At 43.1% G+C, this 19,370-nt stretch overlaps 1 protein-coding gene across 1 annotated transcript in view; it reads right to left on the minus strand.

Moving 5' to 3' along the window:
* Positions 1 to 19,370, minus strand: part of DOCK2 (dedicator of cytokinesis 2) — a 966,148-nt gene that overhangs the window by 60,747 nt on the left and 886,031 nt on the right. The window contains exons 48-49 of the mRNA XM_088465050.1: positions 16,160 to 16,287; positions 1,989 to 2,172 (exon numbers count right to left, since the gene is read on the minus strand). Of these exons, the coding sequence (XP_088321176.1) occupies positions 1,989 to 2,172; positions 16,160 to 16,287 (312 nt within the window). The remainder of the gene's footprint in view (positions 1 to 1,988; positions 2,173 to 16,159; positions 16,288 to 19,370) is intronic.

A 19,370-nucleotide genomic window follows, 5' to 3' on the forward strand; every position in this document is an offset into this window, starting at 1 on the left:
CTGCACTACAGAAAGTTGGAGGGAAATCTATCAACGATATCTATGGTTGTTCACGTTGTACCGTGTCTATGCACCATTACTCTGTGCCAGAAATATTCAGAAATGCTAACTCTTAAAAAAATATATTCATCTTCCAGTAACTATCATGCCCTTCTGCAGCTTTCACTAAACTTTTTGCTATCATGTACCTATGGTGTGCTATAATGAAAGGGAATAAATAAAGCAACGTCATAGTCAGAGTTCACTAATTACTACTAGATGGATTTTACCAGTCCACAAAAGACTAATTAGATTAATCATTATAAATGCAATGTTTTCGGGTTCTGTTGCCTAGGAAGTTAATGAGATGCAGGAGTGTCAGTGACCACCCATTTTCAGTCCACCACCCTTACATAACTTTATTGTTACAGGACAAATTTACGTTCATGGTGGACTGTAATGACAGCCCTCCTATGGGCAACAACAAGTTAATGAACAATGATGTAACAATCAAACTGAGGGCCTGATTCAGCAGCAGACGCAGTGCCAATGTTAACACAGTTCAAGCAATTATTTGCCATTGTGCATGCGTTTAAGTCACACTGCGCACGCGTCGCGTTTGCATTGCTATTACCTATGCACAGAGGATCCATTTGCAAAGTGAGTGTCATGTGGTCAGCGTTTGTGGGAGGTAACGGGGGGGGGGGTGTAAACGCAGACGTATCTGAACATTTGAACGGCGTGCATAAATTAGCCATAGCGATATTTGCAGCATGAGAGCTCTCTGTATGTGAGGAGAGCTGCAGTGTTTGCGGCTGGTCAGATCTGCCGTAGATGTTACGTGACTGCTTCATGTGCGTAGATGGTACCGATGTTTATGCAAGAGTGCGGCAGCAGTGGGCGTCTTTGTGCCGGCTGTGCTTTGGCAGGCATTAGCATATTTTCGCAACTGTGTTCCGTGCAAAATCGCATTAGTGTCCACTGCTGAATTAGGCCCAATGACGTAAAAATTTAACTTATTAGTTGGATAGTTTTACAGTTATACTGACACTGACTTTTATTTACAAAGTTAGTTCTGATCCCCAACACAGTATACAGTACTTCATCTGCTGTCATGTCTCCTGGAGCTATTTGTCAGTGTCTTGTCCTACACATTCCTGGTGGGGACTGGTGACGTGTGACCTGAGATATCATCCTGTAATTTCTTTGTGAAGTCAGGTGCCAACTGCTCAGCAAGAAAGAACAGTAACAGAATGTCGAAAAAGGGGAACTGACTCTGCATGTGGTGGCAGGATTTTTATTTATTTTTTTACTCTATATTTCAAGCAATTCTGCCCTTAAAGTAAATCCCAAACTGCTGTTTCCACTTGTTTAATTGCAGAATGAATTGCCACAGGTATGTGATGAGTAAGTAAGCGGGAGATAAAGAAGATAACCGAGATATCTCCTGCTTCTCAGCAGCAGCCTTCCCCATAGTTTTCTATGGGGATAGTATTTCATGTAAACAAGATCCAAGAAGCGTAGCTCTTTGGATCTTGTATGTGTGGGCTAATGTCATCTCCAGTGGGCGTTAGCGCGTTGCCTTCAATGAAGCAGCCCAGCGGAGAAGAATCGTGCCATCCCTGTCTGATGGGCCAAGGTAAAGAGTGGCACAAGCTCAGTAGTGCAGTCGGGGTCCAAGCCTGGATGTAAAGTGTTCGCATATGTAATCACTTATCGTGTAATCATTTATCGTAGCCCATGTCCAAGCGATTTAGATTGGTTCCTTTCCCCGGAAAAAAGAATCCTTATTGCGGATGATAAAATATTCAGATATGCAGAATTCTTAATTTTCATGGCAGGACACATTTTAGAATAAATCTGCCCCTTGATGTTTTAATCAAACTAATTTTGTTAATAAACAATCAATCACCTTTATTTTTAATTTCACAATGGTTATTCATGAAAATGAACTTTTAGGTTGCAAGTTTTTATAGTGACTCATGGGAAAATGTTACAACAGAACTCACTCTCTTCACCCCTGACAGAGAAGATTCCACTGCTGGTTTTTCATCGGCAAACACCACGCTGCTTCTTTTAGCTTTTTTGCGGGATCTTCGTAATTTGACTTCAGTCTCGCTGGTTACTTGAGCGGAATCTCCTTTGTTCTCTTGAGGTTTGGGTTTAGTTGTTGTCACTTCAAGGTCAAAGTTACTAGGAAAGTGAAAACAATACAATAAGCATAACTAATGTAAAAACCCCTGTAATGTATTTATTTATACTAAGGCAGGTAATAATTATAAAGCCTAACGGATATGTCTAGGTGCCAATTATTCACTGTACCAAATTTCTGAATCTATAAAAGGCTTCATTATGTTATGTGGACATGTCAGGTACTTCTTGCTATCAAATATGTTATCCTACTATGGCCCGTATTCAATTAGTTTTGCACCCGCGATACTTTTTCGCCTGCCGGACTTTTCGCCTACATCACGTATTTTAGCTGCGGAAACTTTTGTGCGCGTCCCCGCGATTCGCCCTATTCAATTCTAAAGGATGCGAAAACGCAACCCAGTGAAACTTAAACAGGCGGAAAGTGCTGTCAAAATGGGGAAATCAGTCTGACACCCCCCAAAAGATGCACTAACATTGGGGATCAATATAGGTGTGCCCGATTAGCCCTACTGAAGTTATTTTGGGTACTTAAGTGCAGTCAGTTGCTCCAAATTAGCATCTTTGCACAAGTGGTGAAGAATAGCATTTACCATATTTTTTAGGTGAAAGTAAGTAGTCCTGCCAAATTTGGTGTACTTGAAAATGAGTGCAAGCAAACTTTTTCACCCCCATTTTCTAAGTAATTTTTTGGGGTGTCCCTCAAATTTTTTTTTTTTTACACAGTTATCATTTGGGGGGCTGTCCCAAGGGTGCACAGTGGTTTCCGCACCACAAAACCGCAGTTCTACACTTGTTTCCGCCACCTATTCATAGGCGAATCTTTTTAGCCTATTACATTGCATTACGTTTTCGCTTACATGAAAAGTGTTTGCAATTAAATATGGCGAAAAGTTTCTGCCTGGCGAAATGACGTTATCCGCGATACTTTTTGGCCGATTCCAACTTTTCGCTGCTAATTGAATACGGCCCTGATCAGGTTATTTCAGAGGCAGAACTCTGGGAGACAATGGAGGCACTTGCCGCCGGGCTCCAGCTCTGAAGGGGCACCTCCTCCATTGTACACAACATATTCACCACACTTAGGGCTGTAACTATGTACCCGGTGTACCGTCATGGCCGCCCAATGCATGGCATCTATTCCTGGCACCTGAGAAGCCACCATACACTAGTGGAGAGCTCCACATCAGCTGCTATCTATAGCCTGTCTGCATGAGAATCGCTACATTACAATGTCCGCGGCTGTGAGGGGGACACCAAATTATAACTTACCTCCAGGCGTCTGGTATGAACTTACACCACTAGGTTATTTGTTTATTTTATTATACAAACTCATATAGCTCACTGTCCTACACTGATCAGGTTAGCAGATAATCTTGTGATAGAAGCTAACTAGGCCCAATAGGTATGGGAGTGCAGGGGAGCCTGGAGTATTTAAAAGTTGGTGACAGAGTAATAGTGGCAGTTGTGGAAGGAACTAAGGGAGGAACGAAGACTGGGAATTCCTATTGTTTTGCTGCAGGACTACGGTCATGAACATTCAATTTCTTTCAGTACCAATGGCATTGAATTATATAGCGGCAGTAACTTAAGGTGCCTGGGGTAAGCATATGTAAAGTGAAGCTATTCTGTGACCTACAGTAGCAGCATATCAAATGGACATTTGTCACTGTACCCAAGCTCAGGGTTGGGTGCAGATACATAGACCTAATGGCAGTGAGCATGGCAAAATTACTTGGTTATGCTTTGTACTATTCCTAATGTTAGTTGCAGTTATTTAGTGCATTAAACAAATATTTTAGTTGCTATACAAATGCTCAGCCCTTATTTCCCTGTAGAGGTCTGAACTGTTGATATAACCTATTGGGATTGTGGTCACAATAGGTGCACAGCGGATGTGAAAGTGACTGTCAGGCCTTTACGAATCAACTGAGCATCCTGGTTAACAACAGGTACAGGGAATGCAGGAACACAGTGGTAATGCAGGGGTTAACAGCAGTAACTAGAGGTAAATGCAGGTAAGAACTGTCTCACATAAGGAGCTAATGCTGTGCATGTGCACAGCACTGTATCACTTTTACACTGTAAAGAAAATAGTTGTAATTTGCACATGTGCAGTAGCACATCAGGTTGGAGGTCGCACCTCCCTGCACACGCTGGGTCCTAGTGTCCAGCATGTATGCACAAAGAGGACACAACGCAGAGTTCTGTTCTCCCAACATGAATTAGCAACTGTACCACTGAGAAAACCACTATATTCATACGTCAAGACAATTCCTCCTGATATTGTTACAATATTAACATCCTGAAGAACTAGGAGAGAGTGCAATAAATATATTTAAGTACTTTAAAATATGTAATAGATAAGGCCATAGCATATATATTGTGTGTATATGTTTGTGTGTGTATATATAGATATATATATAAATAAATGACAGGCTTAATCCACGGACTCAACCCTCTGGGGTGCCCTTGGTATGTGGCCACACCATCTACATAAATTTGTGGTCACACTTGCTAGGACACCCTGTTTTTCAAATGTTAGACAAACTTTTTTTGGGCTATATCCAGGTGCTTATTCACTGATATCCCTGGGTGTGGTCCTGTCTCTTTAAGCCAGGACCCATATTCATGTTTAAAATGTATGCACGCTTGAGCCCAAGATCATTTATCTGAGAATCAGTGTAGGGACTGGCCAGATGGGAATGACCGTGGAGTGGTGGCCAGCTTAACAAATTATTGCAATATTTTGGAACCAACATTCACTGTATTCAAAAGAGTTGCAGTTTGAATACCAAGTGAGTGCAGAGTTTGTATATTTTATATATATATGTATATATATATATATATATATATATACATACACATACATACACACATATATATACATATATATATATATATTCCAAACACGGACCGGCACTCAGGCCTTGATTCAGAGGCGCTCGCTCTGAATCAGGGCCGTCCTTCTTAATTTTTAGAGCGGCCTCCTGGCTGCTCGTATAGCTGAGGGTGACCACCCACAGCTATAGCGAGCGTCCAGGAAGATGGTTGCGATGGTCAAGACCATTGCGACCATCGGGCTTGCAACGAGACCCTTGTGGTAGGGTCTCGTTGCCGCAAGCCCTGGAGTGCTTTTGGGTCTATGAGAGCCGAGAGCACTCCCACTGACATCACTTGTGATCACTTGTGATGTCAGTGGGGCCGGCCCCAGACGGTAGGCGTTCCCATTGGAACCCCTCTGTCTGGGCAGCCACGCCCCCGGCACGCCCACCAAAGGGGGCGTGCTGTCACTCACCATCAACAGCACGCCCTCTTCGGTACGAGACCCAGAGCGACGGCTTGCCCTTCGCTATCCGGGTCTCGCGCATGCGCACAACGGAGCCAGCTCCGTCGTGCGCCTGCGCACTGGGCCAACATCGACCCGCTTGCAAGCGCTCAGCGCTCGCGAGCGGGTCTGAATCAGGCCCTCAGTTCCTCAATTTGTACATCAACTCCGGTGCCCTTAGGAAAAAATCCAATACACGGAGTGCCGTAGCTTGTTTGTGCAGGGAACGTATATATATTATATATACGTATTGATGTGCCCACATCCATCTATCCTCTGTGCACTACAAGTCATGCCACACTCGGTAGCGCTAAGCATCTTTTTGTGTGACTTTTTACCTTTAATTGCGTCTTATTTGTGCACTGTGATGCAAATAGATAGGACAAGCAGCTTCTGCTGATTAAACTGATATGCAGCATGCCTATGTTCTCTGTGTGACTGCTGGTGTATCTGCATGCTAAATATTTTGTTACAGGCACTGACACTGTAACGTAGCACTTCGCATGCAGATACAACTGCACTCACTCACAGTACATAGGCATGCTGCATATCATTTTAATCAGCAGAAGCTGCTTGTGCTATCTATTCGCATCGTTGTGCGAATAAGACGCAATTAAAGGTGAAAAGATGCACGAAGACACTCAGCGCTACTGAGTCACGCCGCGGCATGGCGCGAGTAGAAGGGCTGTTTAACGTGCCAGGAGGCCAGATGTAAGTGTACCCTTCTGTATATAGTATATACAGAGGGACAGGTTTCGGCCTTTTCTACTCCTCACATGTCCCTCTCTTATTGCAACACCTGAGGATTGGACAGGTATGGGAGGCTGAAGTGGAGGATGATGGGCCCGAAGGCGAGGACAGGAATGCAATGTCTTTATTAGGAGTGAGAACTGGAGATAATACTGTATAGATGAGCAGAATTGAGTTGGGACCAATGATGCTGGATTGTTGACTAGGGCCAGGGTGACCGAAAATTCTGAACTGAAGAGCTGGATCGGTTTGAGACCGATGTTGATCAATTTAAGATCTTGATGGATTTGAATACGATGTTGAAGAATTGATTAACTTGATTGGTTTGAGATCGATGTTGAAGAATTGAAGGACTTAATTGATATGAGTCCAATGTTGATGAAGTGATGAACTTGTTCGGTTGGGAACGATGTTGATGAATTGAAGGACTTAATTGATATGAGTCCAATATTGGAAGCATTGGATGATACCGATGGCTGGAGGCATCGACTGGAACCGATGATGACTGTAAGAACAAGTCTCAGTGTTAAAACGCGACTGGTGTGCAAGATGGTATAGGAGACTTGCTTACCAGATATAGGAACTGGATATATAACAGACTGGGGGCCTGGTTCATTACGAATCGCAACTGCAAAAGCAATTACGCATACAGTCTCACTGCGATAGTAATCTAATCCATAGCGATCGCTATGCCGTCGCAGCACAACATAAGGACACCCACTTTACCTTACACACATCCGTAACCTTTAGCAAGACTGCAAAACCATTGATAACATCGAGTACCCCATCGCAACCTCACGCACACTTGCACAAGCTCTCACCTTACTTAGGAATTGCTAACCTTGTCGCACACTACGAGCACTCAAGCTGCGTAAGTCATTGCAGTGGATAATTTATGCTCGCCCATGCAACGGCATTCAAACGCACTGACATGTCTGCGTTTCACCGATCACCTCCCCCCCGTCACCACCCACAAATGGCACTTCCTGTGAATCACTCTACGATAGGTCTGCATGGTCACTGCGATCATAGTGGCCGGTTCACGCACACGCACTTTTATGCATGCGGAGAACGCAACAATCAGTAGTGAATCATGCCCTGGGACTGTTCAGATACAAAGTACCTGGGAGCTCAGTATTGAGTTGTATCTTCAGCAAGAAGCGACATTGTACTGGCAATGAGGGCCTGTCAGGGAATGGAATTTATAAGGGTGCATCCCCAGGGATTGGATGCTACGATCATCTGGGAGCAGCGCTCTGAGTGGAGGAAGAGAGTCAGGTGACCGAGTTTAACATGGCTGCACCCATTGTGTTGTTCTGGAGGGAACTCTGGTGTGCAGTTCGTATACCATCATGTTGGTGAGCCAAGCTGTGAGCAAGTGACTGCGGAGAGCCATCTCCATGCTCAGAGACTTCCTATTTGGTTCAGTACCTTTTTAAATTTTGCTCTATGAGCTTTTCTTTCCCAGGGACTCACCGTTGGCACTGACTTACTGCTCCTCCGCACAGGTTATTGATTTACATAATACACATGCTAAGTGACAGTGGCAGCCACGTACTGTGCACATTAGGTTCAAAGTGCTCGTGCACCTACTTGCCCGATGACATCATTTGTATCACCAGTGAGTTTTATTATGCAGAAAAGAATGACCTTACTGATGTACTTTATAACATGTACACAAAAGTAAGTGAGGGCTCAGTTGTGTGTCAGGGCATGCAAGCACAAAGCTTTGGAGATGACTGTTAGGCTTTTCAGTTAGTGATAAAGGGAAGGACTGGGAATGAATGAATTTGGCATATTCTCAGATAGACTATAAGAATGCCCAAGATATGGAATTTCACTGGATTATAAACAACTCTACGCATATGTAGTTGGCTTTGGGGAACATCTTGATGGTGCATGATACGTAGCTTGGAAGGTGGAGGACCTTATGGCAAACATGCTATATTTGGAACTCTTTCCAATTGTAGTGGCAGCTAAATTGTGGGTTCCCGAGCTTAGACATAGTTTCTGGTGTGATAACCTGCGAGGGCTCCATGCTATAAATAAACAAGAGTACTCCTGCTCATATGCGTTGGGCCTGCTGCAGCATTTGGTTTTCAAGTGCTTCTAGGCAAATATTCCATTTAGGGGCAGACACATCCTAAATGTCACAAAAGGTTTAGCTGATGCCTTGTCACATGGTATTTGGGCGATGTTCAGTGTGCTTGCTTCTGGGTCTAATATTGTCATGTTGTACTCCTGTTTCTGGCAGATTATCAGGCCATTTTAGCCAGGCTTGCTAGGAAGGATTTTGTGGAGGTCACACCTGCTGAGGTTACACCTGCTGAGGTCACACCTGCTTGGCATGAGTAGGAGAGTTTTCTCAGGACAGCAGTGCTTGTTTTCTTTGGTTGGGACCATTACATTCAAGGGCAGTCAAAGACCTTTATATTGACTGCTTTGGCCAGATTTGCATTTCTTTTAAAATTGCACTGATAGACTGACCCAACAAGTTGTTTTTACTGATGAAGGGGGCAGAAGTCATCAGGTGATACCATCATTTTGCACTTTCTAATTGCAGCTGCAGCCAAAGTGGCTTCAGACATTTATTATGGTGGCTTTGTTCCAGCTACCTTTTTCCTTAACCTTCTGTTGAGTTTTCTGTATTAGTAAGATAGAGACCACCGGCAAATGGTCAGAGTCTACTGGCTTGCTAATAGATCAGTTAGTGTTGTGAAATAAAATTAAATCAAACTGACTGGTCAAACGTTGATGCATCCCATTGAGGCTGCATACATCCCCAAGCTAACTAGCATTTTGAATTTGTATCACTCAGACAAAGTGCACCTTATTAAAGTGGGGATGGGATTATTTGTATGCTAGTTATTTTCCTTTTGCTACATTTCTCTTGAATCCTGGCTCTTGGGAAGAAAGCATTGCTCTTTGGCGGCAAGAGTGGGCACAAGTGATGGCTGCAGGAGAATCCACAATGGAACAGGGAGCGCTTACCACTACCTTTAGCAGGGGGCCTGATCATTTTTCCTTGGGGAGGTACCACTGCTATGCCAAGTAAGGGGGTGGTACCATTCAAATCCAGACTGCATTGGGGGCAGTTCTCTTTCTTTCTTTTTCTCTCTAGTCTTTGGATTACATATTATATTGCCATGGCCATAGAAGCTATGTGGTTATTTTGTTAACATTTTAATAAATATAAATATGCAGAAACATATTTTTGTTTGTGCAGGATAATATATGCCCATATGTCTTATTAAAATTAAATAAAACTAAATACTGTATGGTGTAGGGAGAAGGAATTACCCATGCAGAGAACTTAACATGCAGCCTATTGGAATATTGTAGCAATCAATCACACTAACAGATAATGTCACAGTTTTTGTTATCTAACTACAGGCTGGTCTAAATATGCCCACTTATAAACTGTACACATGGATGAGCAGAAGATGGAGAATGAAAACATGACGTTCTCTGACCTCTGTCCAATACACCTCAAAATTGGGTCCGAAAAGTCACATAAACATCTAATCTTCTGATGATCGAGCTAATCAGTACAGGGGGGGCGCACTAAGAGGGGTATTCAATATGGGAGCGAAATGTCCGTGCTGGACTTTTCACTCCAGCTCCACATCGGAGGTTTTCCAGGGATAAAGTATCGGGCGCGCGCATGCTTGATCTCCGTATTCTATATAAAAACTACGAAAACGGGAACCTGCGAAAAAATACGAAATTTTCCTGGAATAAATTGTAGGACCCCCTAAAGCTGTAAAAACATGGGGGATCACTATGGGTACCCCCGTTTTAGCCTGCAAATGAAAGTCAGGGTTTTAAATAGTGGCTGCATGTGTTTTTTTCCCGACATTGACAAAGTGTTGCAGAAGAGCACTTAGGTTATTTTTTTTAGTGGTCCCATCAAATTTGGGGTACATGAAAATGGGTACTAGCATATTTTTATGTCCCTAAAGTCTTTATTTAAAAATTCTGCAAATATGCACCTGTCGCTAATAACCTATTCTAGAATACACCTGCCGCATATTTGCAGAATAGCCCTGAACCTATTTCCCTATTTTTAAACACTTTTTTCCCATTTTTTTTTTCACCCCAAATTTAAAATATTTTTTTTTTTTAAACTTTTTTTGACACAGTTTATTTTAAAATTACATTCCCAGGGATGCAGGCTATTTTTTTTAAGCCTGCACCCCTAAACCCCAATTCTGCACTTTTTTTCACCGCCTATTCAGTGGTGAAAAGTTATCCCCATTTATTTCCAAAGACTTTTCGAACCTGCGAAAAGTCTTTGAAATTGAATATGGTGTAAAACCAAAACCAGCGAAAATTACGTCATCAGTGCGAAATTATCACAAAAACTGACTTTTCGTTCCAAATTTAATTGTCCTGTAAATGCAGAAGAGCAAGGCAGATCTCCCAACAAATCCATCACAGATCAATCACAGATCTTTAACAGTCTGATTGCTTATTCTGGTCACATGCACACACCAAAATGACCAGTACCTATTTACCCTGATAGATGTTGGTTACTATAGAAAAATCTAAATCCAGTGACCTACAGTATGTTATGACTGGTGCTCTTATCTATTCAGGGAGAAAATAGTTGTGTCTTTAACAAATACTTTACTCAATTAATGTAATGTATCATTTCATAGGTAAACACTAATTATTCCCAAATGTGTTTTTTCCATAGCAATGTTTGTTCCTACAGTAACATGTTATTTATTGCTCTTTTGCACTGAAATTCCAAGAAACTGTATTTCTCCCAGCATCATTTATACTGACAAGCATAAGACTAGATTGGATTGGAGACATAGGATTTTAGCAGGGAATAGTAAAGCAAACATAAGTAAGGCATATACTTGTGTATAATCCCCCTTTATCTAAGCTAACAAAATGATGAAAAAGTTTGGAACAATATATAATTAGTGATGTAAGTCACTGACATTGACAATGAAGATAAAGTATTTTCTATGTCATAGTAAGTTTTATTAAGTACTGTAAAGAGGTCAGTTACTTAGAATTGTATCCATTGTTAAATCTCATACATACTATTAGAAAGTATTACATGAAAAAGGGCCCTATAATATGATTACATGTGATGGACAGTGCAAAGGAGAAATATGCCTCTTTGCACTCATTTATCTCCATCATGTAAAACATGCATACATTTACCAGATGAACACTGGTATAGGATGGTATTGCTTTTTTAAAATGTAAAATTTCAATGTTCTACAGTATAAGCACAGCATAGGAAGATTGTCCTCAAGGCCGGTACTAGGGGGTACGGTGCCCCCCTGCAAACTATAAATTTGCACCCTCCTAAAAACATGTCCTTCTGGCATGTCTCTTTACAATACACTTATTTGGATTTCTTTTTTACTGTTATGGGTATATTTACTAAAGGTGGATTTTTGGACGATTTTGATAGATTTAAAATAGAATATAATCGATCAATACATATTACTGTGATAACACAGGGGTAATTAGCTTGATAGAGTTTCAGATGTGTAGTGTTAGGTGCTTGAATCAGGGTCCACACATAGCATTTCAGGTTATAAATAAAAGAAAAGTGCTTTACTGTCAGCATCAAACAAAAATAACAAACGCCTAGCCCCATTCGGGCACTTACTCACTTCTTCGCCCCTGACTAACTTTGGGCAGCTAGTCTGCAAATAAAGTCCAAAATCTCTCTCTGCTTCCTGCAGAGTCTATCACAGGCTCCAGCCTTGCTCTCACACAAAGTTTATCTTGTGGTCCTCCATGCCTCCTGCAAGTATGGACACTGGCTTCCTTAGCCTGCAGTTTAGCTGTTTTTATGTCATACAGTCTGAGAGGTTTGTGGTCCTTCCTGTCTCCTACAGGTATGGACTCAGGCCCCCTGGCCCCCAATGGCTTGGCTTAGCTTCACTGGGCTCTCTGGCTGCCATAGTCCCACTTAGACTGTCTCCAATGGCAGCCTTACTGGTCTGCCTTCTCAATAGCCCACGCCTGAACTCTCTCCACAAGGCAGCCCCTAGGTGTGGCAAAACTTAGTTTAACTACGCTACAGCCCAGATACAGTAGTGGTAGTCTCTGGGGGAAGGTGATACCTTTTCCGTGCGCTGACAAAGGCTAGATCTGATTCCCATTATGGCAGGGAGATCCCAGGCCCAGGGTTTCTCTGCAAGAGTATGACCAGTCTTCTACAATAGTGTGACCAGCTTAGACTGTCTATCCCAGTGCTGATTTCCAATTTATCATTTCTAGCTACCCTGTTCTAGGACAAACCAGTGCAGGCTGTCTACAACAGGTGCTGGTTAACAAGGTTGGGGGAGAGGGGGGAGGGGGTAGGCACACATATGGCTATTCAAATTTGTTTTCTCAACAAATAAATATTGGCAAGTCATCAATATATAAAAGTCCACCATCCTTATAGATGTACAGAAGATCAAATATACTTGCAACACTAAATAAGATGCATGTAAACTGCCCAATTTACCTCTCTAGCCATAAACATGTTATTTTGAAGTATTTTAATACAGTTTTGGCACATGTGCAGTGCACCACAATGCATTTTTGCATTATGCAAATTAACTTATTTCCAATTGCAAATGAGAAACACAACCTCCAACATAATAGACACACATTACTAATATGAGATCCAAACAATTTGTTTGCATCTAATCCCAGAATTCAATTCTCAATAACAAAAAATCAGCGCTCAGACAGCACTGAGGACCAGTGTATGGTCCTAATATTTACTGTTCCTAAGCTTCTGTTCAGTGGGAGAGGGTATAAGTTGTGGCTGAGCCATGGGCTGCTCCTATATAGTCTCAACCCTATGCTGAGAGAAGGAATCCTAAGAAAAGAATGACAAATTAAAGGATCCAGTATGGTTTAACTCCAGACTCCCCTTGATATGCTCATTACAAAGGTAACCAGGAGCCTCAGTTTACAACCACACAGCTAAGGATGAATTGTCATGCATTGACGAGGACAAAGCAGGTTGATGCAGTCCTGGATAATTATTCTGTCAGCTGAAGGATTCATCATAATCTAAAAACCTAATTATGAACTAACAGGGCTACCATGAAAGTGGCGTTTTCAAGTCATGTCTCCTTTAACAGTGGCCTGTTCATATACATTACTGTACAGATGTGTCCTGCTACATTGTTGCTGCGCACGCAGCAAATCCAGCTATGCATGGCATGAGGCGTGCGCCTGCGAGCGGATAGGTTCACTGCGTTCGTACCCGTGACTCCATAGGATTGCATGGTGCGATCACAGTGCACGCCATAGCGTACACTGCTGCGGGTAATCGCATGGCACGATTGAATATGCACGTTTGTAGCACGATTGGCAAGGATGTAATAGGACACATCTGTATTTTACCAAGAAGCGTTTCCTGAAAGTCTCCTATTACTACTGTATAAATTCTTCATGTGAGGCTGCATCTATGGTTCTTCACACCTTTTCCTAGAGCTACCTATTCTCTACTAATGAGACACATTCAGGCTGACAAATGTGACTGCAGGGTGGGTGGTCTGTATCTTTAGAAACCCCTCACATTGGTGTTATCCAGAAGTCCCTTCTTCTGAAGAAGAAGTTTATTTACAGATCTGGGAACTTTCTGAAGTTGTTCACCCTGAACATAATTTCCGGCTATGTCGCTGGAATGGATTATGAGGTGTGGAAGGTTAAGGCAAACATTTGTGGTTGTGGGGAATGCTATATGATAAAACTAGTTTCATGCCAATTAGCGGGTTGGGTATATTTTCTCAACATTCATCATCATGTTAATATTCAAAATGCTGACATGAGAATGTCAACATGGTCGTAATGTTGACATGTAGCATGAAATTAGAATGTTGTTAAAAGATTCCTGGTGATCCAGTGGTGATTTACCTACTTTGGCTGGTTGGTTTGCTCCAGCGGAGTCTTTAGGGTCCAGCATTCAGCTTACGGTGAATTCCGGTTGATCCTGTGGTGTTGTCAACAGTAAATAACGCTAACCCCTAACCCTAAACTTAACCCTCCTCCCACAGACTAACCCTAGCATCCCCTCTCATAGCCTAACCTTAACCCTCAGCTCCTGCAGCCTAACTCTACCCTCACGCAGCCTAACACTAACTGTCAGCATTCGGAGAATGTCGACATTTCCCATGTTTACATTCTGCAGATTTCGAGACGCTCCATGTCGACATTTCATCAATGTCAACATCATAACTGTCAACGTTGTGGTGCCGACATGATGATCGTCAACATTGTAAATGTCAACATGATGACTGCAACCCCAATTCGACAATGCACTCATAGATGATGTTTACCAATAATGCCACAACTATATTTTTGTTATAGTTGACTTTTCACTTCCCAAATTGTAAAATATTGTGACTGGCCCATAGGTATGCTGATTGCAGTTCAGGCAGCAGATTGTTGCAATGTATATTCAGGGTTAATAAGTAGCTCATAATTCTCCCCATTACTGTTTTCTGTAGCAAAGACATAAATCTGAGTTTAGTCCACTGCAGCTTCCTAGGCTGTCATCTCCTCCCACAGGGAGAAGGATGGAGGGAGAGAGGGGGATGTTTAAAGGTAGATGGAGAGCACAGGGCTGAGACTGACATGGTTACATAGCAGAAAGAACAAAGCATCTCTGCTCTCCTCACTCTGCAGTCTGTATATGACAGCTGTAGTGACAGCAAAGACTTTAAATCCAGAGCAGTGGGACCAGATATACTTACTTTTTTTAAGATAACCTCCAAGTACAGTATACTTCTTAATTCTGTGTTATGGGAAATCAAGGTGAAGGGTGGTCCAGGTGGTGGTGGGGAGTGTAACAATGTGAAGCACGTCACTGTGGCCGTGCGCCCTTTGGCATACTGCTGTGATTGGCGGCATTCAGCAGTAGGCAGCGGGGCCATGACTACATAATTCACAGCAAATCTCATCATTAGTCCCTCACCCTCTTCATGGGAGTGCGTGGGATCCAAGTGGTTGTCTACTCTCCTAGGAAACCAGAGAACTCCAACAAGTTTGGGAGCCCTTCAGGAAAACCCGGGGAGGGAGTGGCCAGGTGCATGGGGCATGGCACATTGAATCCCTGTGATGTAGTATTGTGTATCATAAATGACACCATAGTGGCAGCTGCATGATTTACAGCAAATTGCCCAGAAGCTTACATAGTCTCCCAGACATTCTGAGAGAAGAGGCAAGTAGGGATCAAAGACTATCTCCCAGAGATTCATTAACAGCTTTAGGAAAGTGGTTCTAATCCAGCATCTGGTTACCTATTTTTCTCATGGAGCATTGTTCTAGGGAGGCTGCTTCTAATTCTATTCACCCTTTTTTCAAAACAACCTACCCTGTACTGGTGAGGCTCTTTGTACGGAGTGTCATTTGATTCTTGTATGCGCAGAAAGTGAGACCTGGCAGGTGTATGGTGAAGAAGGAAAGTGGTGTGAAATGTTCAATAATGGATTGACAAACGTGCATGATGAAGATCGACCTGGGTGCCCAACATTTGTCACAGTTTTGGGTGGAAGGTTTTCGATCATCCACCAGATAGTCCAGACCTTGTTCCAAGTGATTTTAATCTTTTCACTAAGCTCAAAGAGTTACTGGACGGAAAACATTTTGGAAGTGATGATGAGTTGAAGATTGCAGTCAACAACTGTTTCAATGGAGTGGAGGCAGCCGAGTACGTCAAGGGGATTCTAAAGTTCGTGGACAGATATGATAAATGCTTAAATGAAAGAGAACTCTACAAAGGTACTCTGTTTAAAAAAAAAACTAAACAAAAAAAATAGTTTTCTTTCTTTTTACAGTCAGACTTTACATTGTTGATTACCCTCGTACATACTTGCGTGCAACCTCTATCTGCCAAGGTAACTGCTTGTAATTCACAAGGTTAAATATGAAACTGCTGGGATTGTCCTGGAAAGAGATGATTTCCAACCTTACCTTTCTGGTACAAGTTTGTTGGGAGTGGCACAATCAGATCCAATTGAAGACATAGATATGATAGACATCTGTCGATAGGATCTTAGCATGGATCTTGGTCTTCCCACTCTCCCATCATCAAAGTCAGGCTGCAAGATAAATTTATCATATCAGTTAAGTCAGCAAAAGACAGAAGCTGCATGAATTATGATTAACAATCAGAAATGACAGCTATTGATGAAGAGACGAAGATGCCAATTCTATTTTGTGTAACAGGTTATTTGTTTTGTCAACCAAAATATCAATGGAAATACAACACCCTTAATACAATTTTATGTGCATTGTTGCAATCTGGGAATAGTTTGTACAATACTGCAGAGGGCAGCGATTAGTCTCAAAACGGCAAAACAGGTATTAAAAGGAAAGTGCTGCATAAACAAGAAACTGTTAAAATAAAACAAAATCACTGTATAGTTAACCATTTGCATTACCTAAGTGCTCTAGCCAAGTAAAATGGCTTCCTATAGGAGTACATCTCATAAACTAGCTATAAATGTAATGAGAGATACTATATTGATCTGTGGGCCTGAGATGTACTGTACACAAATGCTTGAACACATCTCCAATGGTGGGTGGACTATGCATGGGAATGATGCATTCTGTGCATGTGCAGAACAGGTCCTGCGAGATTGCCCGCAGTGCCCCTAAGCCACAGCCTGATTGACAGGAAGTGGCTGTTTGGGGGTGGGGATGGGGTGGCGCTGGCCAGTGTTCCTGAAAACAAGGGTGTGTCATCCCCATTTTCTGTGGTTTTGGAGGCCAGTGTCTGCATCTACCAATGCAGGTTTATTGGCCTCAGCAGTCGCAATGTTAATCTGATCCTGCATCTTCGGACACAGGCATCGGATCTGAGATACTGGCTGGAGGTGTCTTTTTCTTTCAGATACCTCCTGCAGCATTAGCATATATGCACACAGCAGCTGTGTCCAAAGGGGTTGGTTACATGATGCCGGTACTCGGCATCCTGGCGGTCAGAATCCTGATGCCAGCATCCCAACAGGGTTAGGATACCGACACCTGACAGTAAGTATCCTACCCCTAAACCTAACCCTCCCTCCCCATAGCCTAAACCTAACCCTCCCTCCCCACAGCCTAACCTGACCCCTCCCCACAGCCTAAGCCTAACCCTCCCCCCAGTGCCTAACCCTAACCCTCCCTCTAGTGCCTAACGCTAGCCCCTAACTCTCCCCCTAACCCCACTACTTACCGTCAGGATGCTGGCACCGGGATTCTGACTGGTGTCAGGATTCCGGCGCCAGCATTGCGAGCGCTGGCATCCCGACAGCTGGGATTTAAACTACATCCCTTCCAAAGACATAGCGTACATCTCTGAATAAGGCCCTGTGTTAGAAACAAGGATCCTCTTCAAACTAGTCTTAATCAGATCTCTAACCTTCATTACACCTCTTGATACACGGTCAATTATATCCCATGCACTTACTAATGACTGTAGAGCTGAAGACTTCTAATGACTCTTCGCCAGAAATGATCAATTGTCAGTTAGGTAGTTGTTATTTTCCTTTATTTAAAAGTGTCAATTTATTATGTAGCACTGTATATTAAGGCGATCATCATACAAGTAAATAACAAACAAACACAGCAAACAAAAGTGAAATACGGCCCTGCCCAAAAGAGCGTAAAATCTAAAAGGTTTAGGAAACAATTTATACATTAGACAGTGGGATGATAATTGTAGCTGTCAGTGAGGAAAGTGCGAGTGGCTACTGTAAGGCAGAAGCATTATTGGTATGCAGTTGTCATTTTGAAACTATTTTAATGGTGTCGCTAGTTTAACTTTAAGCATGCTGCTTTTAACTGCATATTTAAAGTTATATTAGCAACACTGTTAAAATGCTTTAGTAGCATTTTACTTCTGTTGGCATACTAGTGGCTCTGACATATGCTGTGTCGACAGGGGCTGGCTGGCAACTTTTAGCCTGGGGGGGCAAGTCCAGTTCACTGGCCCATAAACAATGGCTTATCTTTAAATAGAGATTGCGAGGTCTTGTGTGCAGACCGACCGCGAGAGCGTGTCCTAATCAATGGCTCAAATAGGGATGTTAGTTTCAATACATACACTTAAATAAAACATTATAACAGGAAAACAGAATGGTGGATATTTCTCAGAAACAGAGACAATATAGGGCCCCATTTAACAACGAAACAGAATACCTTTAGCACTTACTAAAGAGGTTATGGTCCTCTTTCAGTATCTAACAAACAGCAGTAAGACACATTCCCTAGCCCCAGTATGTCTCTGCCTCATTCCCCCAGACCCAGTATGTGTCTCTCACTCATTCCCCCAGACCCAGTGTGTATCTCCCAGCTCCACACTTCCCCAGGCCCAGTGTGCATCTCTCAGCCCCACTCCCCAGACCCAGTGTGTGTCTCTCACTCATTCCCCCCAGACCCAGTGTGCATCTCCCAGCCACACTCCCCCAGGCCCAGTGTGCATCTCTCAGCCCCATTCCCCCAGACCTATTGCAGTGCCCTAGTAGTGCCCCTTATGCAGAGCCCCCAGTAATGCCCCTTTATGCCGAGCTCCCAGTAATGCCCCTTATGCAGAGCCCTCAGTAATGCCCCTTATGCAGAGCCCCCAGTAATGCCCTTTTATGCAGAGCCCCCAGTAATGGTCATAGTAGTGCCCCTATATGCAGAGCCCCCAGTAATGCCCCTTATGCAGAGTCCCCAGGAATTCCCCTTATGCAGAACCCCAGTAATGTCATTAGTAGTGCCCCTTATGCAGAGCCCCCAGTAATGCCCTTAGTAGTGCCCCCAGTAATGCCCCTTATGCAGAGTCCCCAGTAATGCCCTTATTAGTGCCCCCAATAATGTCCCTGTATGCAGAGCCCCCAGTAATGCCAGTTATCTTGTGCCCCCACTAATGCCCCTTATTTTGTGCCATCAGTAATAACCCTTATTTTGTGCCCCCAGTAATGCCCCTTATGCTGTGCCCTCTCTCAGTATAGAACACGCCCCACTCACCTGTCTGTGCAGTACTTACGTTTCTTCATGACGGTCGCTGGGCACGGCTCCAGTCCACGCCGCCCCGTGTAGACGCTGCCGTTGACTGGATCTAATTAGAACCAGAGTGGCAGGCGCAGGCTCCGTTCGTCACGGGCGGTCATGACGTCACCCGCATGCTGCATGAACGCTGGCCTCTGAAGCAATC

Source organism: Taudactylus pleione, unplaced genomic scaffold (assembly GCF_031769625.1).
Source record: "Taudactylus pleione unplaced genomic scaffold, aTauple2 ptg001827l, whole genome shotgun sequence".
Taxonomy (NCBI): Eukaryota; Metazoa; Chordata; class Amphibia; order Anura; family Myobatrachidae; genus Taudactylus; species Taudactylus pleione.